The sequence below is a fragment of the Carassius auratus genome, chromosome 3 (assembly GCF_003368295.1).
Source record: "Carassius auratus strain Wakin chromosome 3, ASM336829v1, whole genome shotgun sequence".
In the NCBI taxonomy this organism is placed as follows: Eukaryota; Metazoa; Chordata; class Actinopteri; order Cypriniformes; family Cyprinidae; genus Carassius; species Carassius auratus.
In genome coordinates, this window is record NC_039245.1 from 29,974,205 (window position 1) to 29,986,884 (window position 12,680).

General features: G+C 36.5%; 1 protein-coding gene across 2 annotated transcripts in view; it reads right to left on the reverse strand.

Moving 5' to 3' along the window:
* Positions 1–1,000: 1,000 nt before the first annotated feature.
* The window catches only part of LOC113053820 (rab11 family-interacting protein 4A-like), a 41,364-nt gene continuing 29,684 nt past the window's right edge, over positions 1,001–12,680 (reverse strand). For both annotated transcript variants that reach the window (XM_026219060.1, XM_026219066.1), the window contains 9 exons: positions 7,949–7,984; positions 7,416–7,515; positions 7,163–7,266; positions 6,529–6,669; positions 6,343–6,424; positions 4,596–4,733; positions 4,351–4,506; positions 3,593–3,736; positions 1,001–1,510 (listed from right to left, as the gene is read on the reverse strand). In XM_026219060.1, coding sequence (XP_026074845.1) covers positions 1,394–1,510; positions 3,593–3,736; positions 4,351–4,506; positions 4,596–4,733; positions 6,343–6,424; positions 6,529–6,669; positions 7,163–7,266; positions 7,416–7,515; positions 7,949–7,984 — 1,018 coding nt within the window. In that variant the 3' untranslated portion in view covers positions 1,001–1,393. The remainder of the gene's footprint in view (positions 1,511–3,592; positions 3,737–4,350; positions 4,507–4,595; positions 4,734–6,342; positions 6,425–6,528; positions 6,670–7,162; positions 7,267–7,415; positions 7,516–7,948; positions 7,985–12,680) is intronic.

Consider the following 12,680-nt stretch of genomic DNA (forward strand, 5'->3'; position numbering starts at 1 on the left):
CATATCAGGACACAACTCTGAATAATGACATGGGTATGACACAGGTATTACAAGGAGAGGGTGACTTATGAGGACATAACCGATGTCCCCATTTTTTTCAAAATGCTTATAAATCATACAGAACGAGTTTTTTTTTTTAAGAAAGTAAAAATGCACAAAGTTTCCTGTGAGGGTTAGGGTTGTGAAGGGCGATAGAATATACAGTTTGTACAGTATAAAAACCATTACGCCTATGGGATGTCCCCACTTTTGGACAAAAACGTGTGTGTGTGTGTGGTGTGTGTGCGTGCGTATACATATATATATATATATATATATATATATTATATATACTATATATATATATATATATGGTATATATATATATATAGGTTATATCAGACTTTATTATGGTCATGGTTTTGGGGCTTTTGTACTTCTTGTTATACAAAAATGACTTTATTATATAATAATCATTTACCTCTCACTCATTATGTATAACACTCCAGCTCTTCCTTGAAACTTCAGTGGACTATTTCACTCCAAACTCGGACTTCTAAGAAAATAAACCTTTCTTTTTCACATATTCTATAGACTTTTCTTTCTATACGTATATATACTATACTGTACAGCTGTGTCGTCTGTACTGTGTTCACTTGTGGATGCTGATGGTCAGTACAGACCCATAGTTTAGAAGCTGTATATCAATATTTCAGCCCAACTGAGAGCATCAGCAGTTAACAGCAGTGTATCTCATCTTGGGATGGCATGGCATGATTTTATTATGATTTTCACAGCAGACCACAGCGTGTGTTGGCAGAGAACATTCAAAAGAAGTTCCCTAATCTGCTTGATTACAAGTTATTATACAGTCATGTCTTTCTATGCTCTGTCTGTTGATTCAGTGCTGGACTGTTAAGACTTCATAGGCACACAGCACGTTATAAAGAAATACTGAGGCTGATTAAATGTTCAAATAATAATAATAATAATAATAAACCCTCACATGCCATATGGGTGCATGTATAGTTCTCCTGTATGGTGTGATCGTGTGATATTTAATATAATTCTACTTCTTTTGTTCATGTCGTGTAGAATACAACACTGAGTTGTACATACTCAGAGGTAGTGTGTATATATATTTATACATAACTGAGAGCAAAGGTACACTTCTACTCTAGATTCCAGTTTCATCACTTGTTTCTGTCATTTCTACAGCCTAAACGCACAGCGTGATGACATGAGCAGTGATGGAAACGTGACCCACGTGTGTGAGACAAGCACATGAGAGACACAATCATTTTGACAGCTACTTGTCTGTAAATACATGATGACTTGATGTAAAGGGGCAGAGGTGGTGCATTTTACACCCCTGGCCTGAATGGAGTCCTCTATCCGCTCTCAGCTCAGGAGCCTATTGCTTGATCTCTAAGATGGAGGGGTTGTGGTCGAGGATAGCCAGGATGATCTTGTCCATGTACTGCCTTAAACGGAAGTTGATCTCCTCTTGTTCTTTCAAAGCCTCCACAAGCTGGAAGGATGGAGAGATTGACCAAATGAGTGACAAAAAAAATGATGATATGTAAAGCTAAAAGGACATTTTGGAAGTCCCTCTAAGATTAGAACAAATGCTAATGTTTAGTATTGTAACATTTAGTATCTTTAAAACTACACAAAGTATGGCTTAAGGAAAACCAAATATGTGACCATAGACCACAAAAGCAGTCTTAAGTCACTGGGGTATATTTTTAGCAATAGCCAAAAAAAAAAGATTGTATGGGGTCAAAATTATAGATTTTTCTTTATGCCAAAAATCATTAGGATATTAAGTAAAGATCATGTTCCATGAAGACATTTCATATCAAAATGTTATTATTGATTAGTAATAAGGACTTCATTTGGACAACTTTAAAGGTGATTTTCTCAGTATTTTAGATTTTTTCTTCACCCTCAGATTCTAGATTTTCAAATCGTTGTATCTCGGTCAAATACTGTCCAATCCTAACAAACTACACACCAATGGAAAGCTTATTTATAGATGATGTATAAATCTTATGACTGCTTTTGTCATAATAAAAAATCTTAATGGTCAAGCCCCATCTTTTCTGTCAGATCATCTTATTCACGTTTCATCCTCCAGATCTCTATGATCTTCTGTTAGAGCTCTTTCAATTGTCCCTCGTTCAAACGAAGGGTGATAGGGCTTTTTCTATTGCGGCCCCCCATCTCTGGAACCAACTTCCACTGGACATTCACCTTGCACCTTCTATCACAACTTTTAAAATGAAGTGGAAAACATATCTTTATTCCCAGGCATTTTAAATTGGATTTTATCTATGTTTTTTTTATTGTTTTACTGTATCATCTGTTTTTTTATTTTATGTTTATCTTTGACTTTGTTCAGCACTTTGGTCAGCTTTGCTGTGATAAATGTGCTATATAAATAAATTTAAAATTTCATTTTATGGAGTGTGATTAATTCTTACGCTGTTCCTTGGAATCAGCTTCCAGTAGAGATGTGCTAAAACACGAAATGTGCTATATAAATAAACTTGCCTTGCCTTGCCTAGGTCCTACGTCATCCGTAAAATGTGACAGTTAGCGGAAACTAAAGATTACAGTTTATAAAGTTTTAAATATGGGTATTGTTCTTTAAAAAATGCATTGGTTCACTTCAGAATGCCTTTATTCACCCCCCCAAAGCCATGTGGAGCACTTTTTATGATGGATGGATGCACTTTATTTTGCTGCAAAATCTCTGTAAGTCCGATTGTATTTGTCTGAAAGAAGAAACCTTGGATGGGTTTAGGGTAAATCGTGGGGTAATTTTCAACTATCCCTTTAAGGTACAGAATCATTCTTATCTAAAAACAAATAAATTGTTACTCAATATTGCATACAAACAACAAGAACAACTAATATAAAATAATAATGATTAACTGGAGCAAGCATATGCAGAGTTTCTATTTATATCATGTGCTTGCAGCGTAGACCAGTGTTGCCACACACAGACATAACTGTTGATTTTTGGAATGCAATGGCCAATCAGAAGTGTTTAAGTTAGAATCCACTCAACACTTAAAATTTCTTAGGCAGCACTGAAAATTGCGTGCTAACGAATCCTCTCATTATAACACACAACGTGTAAACATTTTGAAAGATTCATTGTGCATAAATTCATTGTGTTATAACAGAGTTTTGTGAGATTGCAATGAACTGATGTCAGCTTTTAAGTGTCTATAAAGGGAGCTCTTTGCTCGCATTCATGCCAAACCATGCACACAGCACCCCATGCTTGCTTTTCTGTTAAAATAGGCTAATTATGCTTAAATAACAAATATTTTATTGTGAGCATTTATGCTGGGATGCTGTGGAACTTATTCGATGTTACAGAACTATGTCATGGTTGAACTGACTGACAAAACATGAATGTTGCGGGCGGGAGTAGGACAAAATCATACATATTTCTGTGGGAGCAGGGGGAGCAGGGAGTGGGATGGAAAAATTGGTCTTGTGCAGGTTTCTAGTGGGAACTTATATGCAGTCCCTCAAAGGGACCAGGCAAAGCTTCAGGACTCTGCAGGTCTCTGTACACTGTGAATGTTGTTCTCACCTCATCTCTGGAGGCATTGTCTATCTCTGCTGCCAGTGACTGGGCCTTGGTGTGACATGCGAACAGGTTTTTGGCCTCGTAAAGGCTGAGGCTGAGAATTTGTCCATTCAGATCATCATTCTGGTCTCTGAGTTTATGGTTCTCCTGTTAGATGATTAAACACATCAGTGAGCAATTCATACTCAATGCAAGGAAGTATACAGTATGCATATATATAATAAACAGCAGTGGTTCTCATTGGGTGAATCAGCACACTTCCAAGGGAACCACAATATAGCTTAATATGATTTAAAATAAGACTAAACCAGGTTTAGCTAAAATCAAGACATATTTCCTATTTTGATTGGTTCTTTCAAAAAACTCTCATTTTAATTCTTCATTCTTAAGGATTCTCATGGTATTGGTAAACCAGCTTACTGTATATGAGGGAATTTTAAAAGTGTGATTTCCCACCTGGAAATGTCACAGAAATTTCTCTGATGCATATAAATTCTTCTAATTATATAAGATTCATATCCTTATATTAAAATCTAATATATATATTATTTATATATATATATATAGTGCATAAGCCACTTTTGTGATGCTTTCATGTGCTTCACGGCGCTTGAGAGTTGTAAAGTATACACAGAAACCGTATAATATACAACGTATCATACAAACAATCATGGACCAGACTGATTTGCAATATCATCGTAAGCTGACATATCACAGACAGCACAATAAGAATATTATTAAGCCATATCTTTCCACTGTACCTGCTTAAGCCGTTTTACTTCATGCTCCAGTTCAATCTCTCGAGTCTTGGCATTGTACTCGGACAGTCCTGCGGCGTTACGGCCACGGCCGGGCTTCTCAGTTTCCAGTTTAAAGAGCTGGAGGTGCTCCAGTTCACGCCGCAGGTCCTCAATCAGCTACATGCATGTGTGAATTCTGTGAGATGTCTGGAGATTTTTATGTGTGTGTATAATTGTAATCTGCAATGAAAATGACACGGTGTTACCTCTTGCATGGCCTCTCGCTCCTTCTGAAACTCATGTCTGTTCTGCCAAAGTTTATCCATAATTTTCCTGTACAGATCCATCTCATCCTTCAAACGCAGGCTTGTATCTTCCAGTTTATCAGTCATACGTTGCTTCTCCTGTGCACAAATATACATAGTGAGGAAATAGTTATCCTGTCTAAACTACTTGTCTCTATAGTGCGACATTAATGATTTAAAATAAAGCCATACCCACATATTTCTCAACATCACCGCTTTAATGACTGCTAATTGAATTTGGAAAATGTTTACTTGCATCAGCTTTTTTGACAACTGGTTATAATTTCATTAATATTGAGAACTGTTTACTTTTGCTTAGAGCGCTAGATAATATATAAATCTCTTGATTTTTGCCCAAGGCACTGTGGCACTGATAAATCTGCTAGAAAATATAATAAATATAATACAGCCAGATCTTAATCCGGAGGATCATTCATACCATTCTTGTATATTGCCATTTCACCTAGCCCTAAACTGCTCTATGTTAAAGCATTAAAGGGATACACCACCCAAAAAATGAAAATTCCTCACCAATGTCATCCATAATGAACACAACTTTTTTTTTTTTTTCAATGACACAAACAAAGATTTTTAGCAAAATAATCCATAAGATTTCCATGTCATGCAAGTGGATGGGACCCTCGAAGTCGATGCTTCAAAAACCACAGTTTTTGGTCCTTTATTTCTGAGAGTGTTTGGATTTAATATGTGTCAACTTTGAGGGTCCCATCCACATGGATTTTATGCACTAACAGAGATGGAATATTTTTCTAAAAATCATAATACGTGTTCCACAGAAAAAAGAAAGTCAAATGCATCTAGGATGACATGAGGGTGGGTAAATAATGACAGAAGTCGAGTACCAATTAAAGCATTTTAGAGATACTATTATTATTTCTGGTGAAGTTGCTTTGAAACTATTTGTATTTTTTAAAAAAACACTGTATCAATAAATTTGGCTTGATTTAACATGAGTTAAAAAAATCAAAAGACAAGTCAATTCACTTAACAGCCATTTTGGACATCATGCAGCTGTTTTTTTTTTTTTAGGCAAAACTAGTCAATAGGCGTACAAGTGTGACTCATCCACTTAAAGAAGCATTGTGAAAACTTTGTGTCACCTGTGTATTTAATGTTTCACTGCATTTCAAATCAGCAATAAAATCTGACAACAATTTCACCATAAATGTAGCTTATTCTGAAACAAAAAAATATAATTTTCCAGCCTAGTCCACAAGAGGACCTTTAATTTTTTAACTATATCAGACAGTGACCTAGTTTTTTAGCTTTATGGGAAAAGCTGCAGCATCAAGTCGTGCAGTTGCTCGACGATGGTTCACTCCATCTCAGAGATCAAAGCCTCACAAGCGCTGCGTCAAATAGGGCTGCTAATGTCATGTAGGCAGGAGCTTTCACACTCATTACACTAGCTAATGCAAGCAACATGAAAGAGTGTGCCGTTAACACCGACAAGCTCCAGGGATTTCTCTGCCTGCTGAAATGTGTCAAAAGATGCTTCAGTGAGGTCAGGAGTGATGGTGTGAAAATGGGTGTCTGAACGTGTCGGTGAGTGCATGGTGCAAGATAGCAAGTAAAACAAACCATTTGACACATAACCTGATGAGCTGATGTATGATGTGGGTCATGTGCTTGCGGTGATGGTCAATGGATTTGTACTTAAGAACATAAGATTTGATGCATATCTGACCTGGTCCAGTTTCTCAGTTTGAGACTTGAGTCTGCACACATTCACTTTCATCTCTGCGTTCTCTTCTTCCAGCTGCTGGACCCTATGGGCAGAAATCAGTCATTATAAAGTGTTTTAAGGTCTTGAAAACTCCACACGACTCATATACATGTGATTTTTTTAGTTTTCTGATAGAAGACTAGGTACCTGTTACTAAGCAGTTCAATCTCCGTACTCTTGTCTCTCTCCATCTTACTGTAGGCCTCTCTGTGTCTCTTCAGCTCTTCCTCTAAACACTGCTCTGCACGCGCCTCCTGATCTTTGATCTGCTCCTCCAGCTCATGTACCCTGATGGGTTAACATGTACAAACACATATAGACATAAGAAAACATATACTTCATATGAATATGTCTCTTATGCTCACCAAGGCTGCATTTATGTGATAAAAGTGTATTAGGGTATAAACATTAATACTGTGAAATATAATTACAATTTAAAAGAAACGTTTTCTAATTTCACATATTTTAAAGCCTAATATATTCATTTCATGGTAAAGCTGTATTTTTGCAGTCATTGCAAATAAAAGCATTTATTACTTTTCTAACATTATAAATGTCGTAACTCTGATTCTAGATCAATGAAAATAATTCTTGGTAAATAAAAACATTAATTTCTTTCCGAAAAAAAAAGTCTTATTGACCTCAAAATTTTTGAAGAGAATTATAATTACAAACAAAGTAATAAATAATAAATCACATATGTACATAATTACATTAAATGTATCAGTATGCTCTTTATACGGTGTAGTGCTGTCTGTAACTTATAGTCAGATCTCTTTACCTATGAACTAGTTGTGTGTTTTCCTGTTTAAGTTTGGATTTCAGATCTCCATTAGCCAGACTGTCATTCTCAAGCTCCGTTATCTTCTTTTCCAAATAACTCACCTGCAGTAGAAATGGAAGAGAGTTCATCATTATAGACAATGTTTTCTCAATCACATCCACAGGAAAACAGCATTATAATAGTATAAAACATTATTTGAATTTTATGCATAAACAGGGTCTTCAGTGACTCATTATCATGTTTCCCGGACCTTCTCAGTGATGTCAACGTCACAGGAGTCGATGCTGTCTCTGAACAGGTCCTCTGTGCTGCCCTGACTGCTGCTGAAGTTACTGTGGTGGAAGAGCTGACTGTGGGACACAGAGAAACAGAGAATTATAATAATTCTCCTTCTCTAAACAAAAAGGGATTTACTCTGCATTCGAAATCGAATACTGCCATATAGTAGGCAAAAAATGGATGCAAAAGGAGTTGTACATATGTCTGAATTGACAGTATTTGAAAGAAGACCAGTTAACTTATTTCTTCCGCTAAAGAAGATACTTTACTCTCCCGTGAGGCCATTGGAGAGGGTTTATGAATGGCAGTGGAGTGACAAAACTGACGCTGGTTAAGTCACATGGCAGACAAATTTCATTCATACATGTTTCATTCATTCATGTTAATGTTATATTTTTTAACAGTCAAAAAGTTAGTTCAAAGTCAGGCAATGGGTATGAAGCCAGTGCTTTGTAATCTCATATTCTACAGATCTTGTGAAAGTAACAAAGATGAGAGACTTACCGACCAAATGCTGTACTGGAAATTTTCCTGTTTGGGCTGTAAAAAGAAAGTGGAAAAGATCCCTGTATTAGAAAACAATATTCATAAAAAAAAATTATATAATGCCATGCAGAAAGTCCAGTTTAATGTGTATCTAATGACTTACTGACTGACTGACAGACTGACAGATAGACAGGTTATAATTGATCTTCCTCAGTGCAACCCTTCTGTCTTATGGAAGCATATGGGTAGCATTATTCAATTTGGGATGTAATATGCAAAATGATAATGCAATATGTAAAATGGCAATGCATTTCTGTATTTACATTTACATTTTCCAATACATTTGTGCAACGTTTGGTGCAAAATTAAAATTAAAATTAAATTACATAAGTTTAATTTGCCATTTCATACACTAGTTTTAATATGTAAAATGAATATTAATTTTAACGCTTTATAAGTTGCAAAATTAAAATGAAAATGTATTACAGAAATGATTAGATATGTCTAACACCTTCAAGCAAAAACTGTGACAAAATGATCATTTAAATGCTATTTTTCTTAAATGCATTAACACTCACAGTCAAGACACTTACGATTGCATTTTCATTCAATGACCCGCAATGAATGTAGCAAAATTCAATGTGCACACTGAAAATGCATTCCGAGCCGATCACGTCTCCGCCCCCTCACGACATGTCAATCACTGCGTGAACAAGGCGGGGCTTACAGAAGGTCAGAGACTCACATCTCAAGAAGAGGATTCAAGTGAGAAAACATGGACAAGACAGCTGGTCTGTGTATGTTTTGATCATTTCGGTTTATGGCTTCAATATTTCATTCGCACTTGTGGACGGAGCTGAAACGCTGCTTTCATCTGATTTGTCGAATCGCTCCACCTTCAGCTCGTTCTTTTTATTCTTTCAGGCAGAATAAGAGTCAGTGCGAGTGAAGCACTGTAATGTCTGAAAGCACTCACTGTTAATTAGCATAATATTTGAATCAGATGTAGCTGGGCACATAATTCGTGCTGCTGAGACCTGCAAATTATTTCTAGGTTATAGTATTGTATGAATATTGTCCCACTGATAAATAAAGTGCAAATAGTTCTTTCTCTTTGGATAACAGTGAATAACAGTGTATAGTTACATTTATGAAATAAAATTAAATAGGATTTTTTGGGAAGGTAAGTCTGGCTAGTTATACAAGCAACACCAGTCGGACGAGTCTGAAGATCTGATAAAGTTCTAGTCTGTGTCAATTACTCTTATAATAATAATAATGTTAACTGTATTTTTCGGTATAAGTTGCATCAGTCCAAAAATACGTCATGACGAGGAAAAAAACATATGTATGTCGCACTGGACTATAAGTCGTATTTATGCAGGACCAAGAGAAAACATTACCGTCTCCAGCCGCGAGAGGGCGCTCTGGGGTAGGCTACAGGAGCACTGAGCAGCATAGAGCTAATTTTACTATTTTTATTTAGAAATTTAACTATATTAATTTTTACAATTATTTATTAATGTCACACACACACACACATACCTAGTGCCTTATAACTTGGTAATGGTAAATGTTACAGACATGGAAATGTTCAGTCTATTATTGATTTTTATTTCCATCCAAAGAGAGAGAACTATTTGCACTGTATTTATCAGTGGGACAATATTGATACAATACTACAACCTAGAAATAATTTGCAGGTCTCCGCAGCACGAATTATATGCCCAGCTCTGGTTCAAATATTATGTTAATTAACAGTGAGCGGGTGTTTCAGACATTACAGTGCTTCACTCGCACTGACTCTTATTCTGCCTGAAAGAATAAAAAGACCGAGCTGAAGGCGGAGCGATTCGACCAATCAGATGAAAGCAGCGTTTCAGCTCCGTCCACAAGTGCGAATGCCATAAACCGAAATGATCAAAACATACACAGACCAGCTGTCTTGTCCATGTTTTCTCACTTGAATCCTCTTCTTGAGATGTGAGTCTCTGACCTTCTGTAAGCCCCGCCTTGTTCACGCAGTGATTGACATGTCGTGAGGGGGCGGAGACGTGATCGGCTCGGAATGCATTTTCAGTGTGCACATTGAATTTTGCTACATTCATTGCGGGTCATTGAATAAAAATGCAATCGTAAGTGTCTTGACTGTGAGTGTTAATGCTTTCAAGAAAAATAGCATTTAAATTATCATTTTGCCACAGTTTTTGCTTGAACGTGTTAGACATATCTAATAATTTATGTAATACATTTTCATTTTAATTTTGCAACTTATAAAGCGTTAAAATTAATATTCATTTTACATATTAAAACTGGTGTAGGAAATGATAAATGAAAATTATGTAATTTAATTTTCATTTTCATTTTGCACCATACGTTGCACAAATGTATTGGAAAATGTAAATGTAAATACAGAAATGCATTGCCATTTTACATATTGCATTGTCATTTTGCATATTACATCCCAAATTGAATAATGCTACACATATGCTTCCATACTGTCTTGCAGTGCAACCACTGCAATGTTTTGTTGATTCAATTCTTCTAAGCAGATTTTTTAGAGCATAATTATTAATTAACTATTGCCCCAAGTGGCCAAGATCATGTACTGCAGTCGGACTGTCCTGGGTCATGAGATTACACTGATAATCAGACAGCTCTGGAGGACCTCTACCTGCACTCTAATTATAAACCACTGTCTGGGTTTATATAACTGTGTGACCCTCTGTCTCTCTTTAAACCCCTTCTCTCATAACATCAGTCAGATCTGAACTCAAAGCAGCTCGCAGAAACAGCTCTCCTGTCCTCATATCCAGCCCAGCAGTGACAAAACACATTTAACTACAACAACAATGATGAAGCCAGACAATCTGCAAACCAAAGGACATGAGGACAAATACACTCACAACACTCACACACATGCCCTCAAAAGGACAGTCACACATAGTTCTTCATGACCTGTCAGGACCCTGTTAGAGTTGGCTTTTGATGGTTTTTTAAACTTAACAGTGATTCAACAGCAGATCTCCGTACTAGACAGACAGACAGACAGACAGACAATACTTATTAATACAATAAACCAAATGTTTGCTGATCACTATAGAGCAGTTCATATTGGTGCCGATCATGTTTTGCATGAATGCCTTTTAACTGCAGCAGAGCATGCAGTGGAGGATTTGGACAAAAATGCCAGAGGATTAATAGCCAAAGGCCACAGAATGCCACATGATCCCACTTCCCCCTCACACCCATTCAGCCTGAGAAAAAGGAAATTACACCGCTCTTATTAAACAGCAACTCTTGTTCAGTTCCAAAAGGTAGCCACTTGTTTATGCTGCCCCCTAAAATACCTTGCTTCATTATAATTTATAAAAAAAATGATTAGGCAATCCCAGAAACAACTACATCAAAAAAAATTAGTGTATTAGAGGAAGTAATGTACTGTATGTAGCTAAAAATACATATATTTCATTCAGTTCTGAAAGTATAAATAAAAACAGTTCAGTATTATTAGCATGATGCTAACCTCAAACTCTACAGAGTGCAACAGTTGGGTTCTGGGAGTTAAAATCCCATTCATTTTCTCTAAAGCAGAACTGATTTTGAATGATAACTTATAAACCTTCATAAACCTCTCAATAGACCTACTCTGATCTACGAGGTTGTTAATCAATGGTATATGGTTTTGCTGAAGTCATCGGGCCGCACTATATAAACTTTAAATCAACAGTTTTATATTTCTTTACCATTTTACTTTGATTAAATCATTTGCAATGCTTCATGGGATTGTATCTTTTTTCCTCACTAAAGCTGTTATATACAGTTTCGTACAGTAGCCATTTTTTTATACTTTTAAATCAAACTTTATAACGTTGTGATTCTCCTCATAGTTAGCTATATTGGTTTATACCTTATACCTCTTAAACAAAGACTTTTTAAAAATTCCTATGGGGCAAATGAATAGGAAAAATATTTCCGGAACCAAGGACGCTGAAAAACTGGGGAGATATGGTCATATTCTATTAAAGTCAGTTGTGTCTTTTCCGTATTTGTGTGCTGTCTCTATACTTCTGAACTAACTCCTGTGCTGTTGTCCCATGACGGTCAAGAAGCTGTCTTAGAAGGCAGCTGTCTATCTACAGTAGGAAGTATGTTGTGAGGCAGCTCACTAGGTTTTAAGATAGAAGATCCCTGTCTGCAGTATAATGTCTCTTGTGTCAGCAGCAGAGGTGGAAACCTCATGATCCCATGATGCTTTAAATCTTGTTACAGATGAGAGATTGCAGTGTCATGCTCCTGAAGTGCCAAATTTGTTAGGTGTCCACATAATAATAAAAGGATTATTTCAGCAGTTTTCATCAAATTCCACCACACACACCCACTTAAACACCCCAGGCTTTTTCTTGAGGGGCTCAGTTTTTCCTATCTGATAACATTCACAAAGATTAGTAAACCCTTGACTGACTGGAATATTGTTGCCATGGTAACGGCTCCTCTGATGAAACCCGTCTCCCGGTAAAGCTTCAGACGGACCGGGGTGATTAAAGAGACTCATAAAGATATATCTAGCTTTTCCTAGAGTGAACTGAGACAAAGAATCCTCTCAGAAGTGCAGTGCTATGCCAGTTAATATGAACTATTGATGCTGCAAAGTTAAGGGCACTAAAGACAGCATTCAGACTGAATCATGGACATGTAACCACTGATTTGGGAAAGAGAGGATGCTAGATAATCATTCTTGAGCATAAAA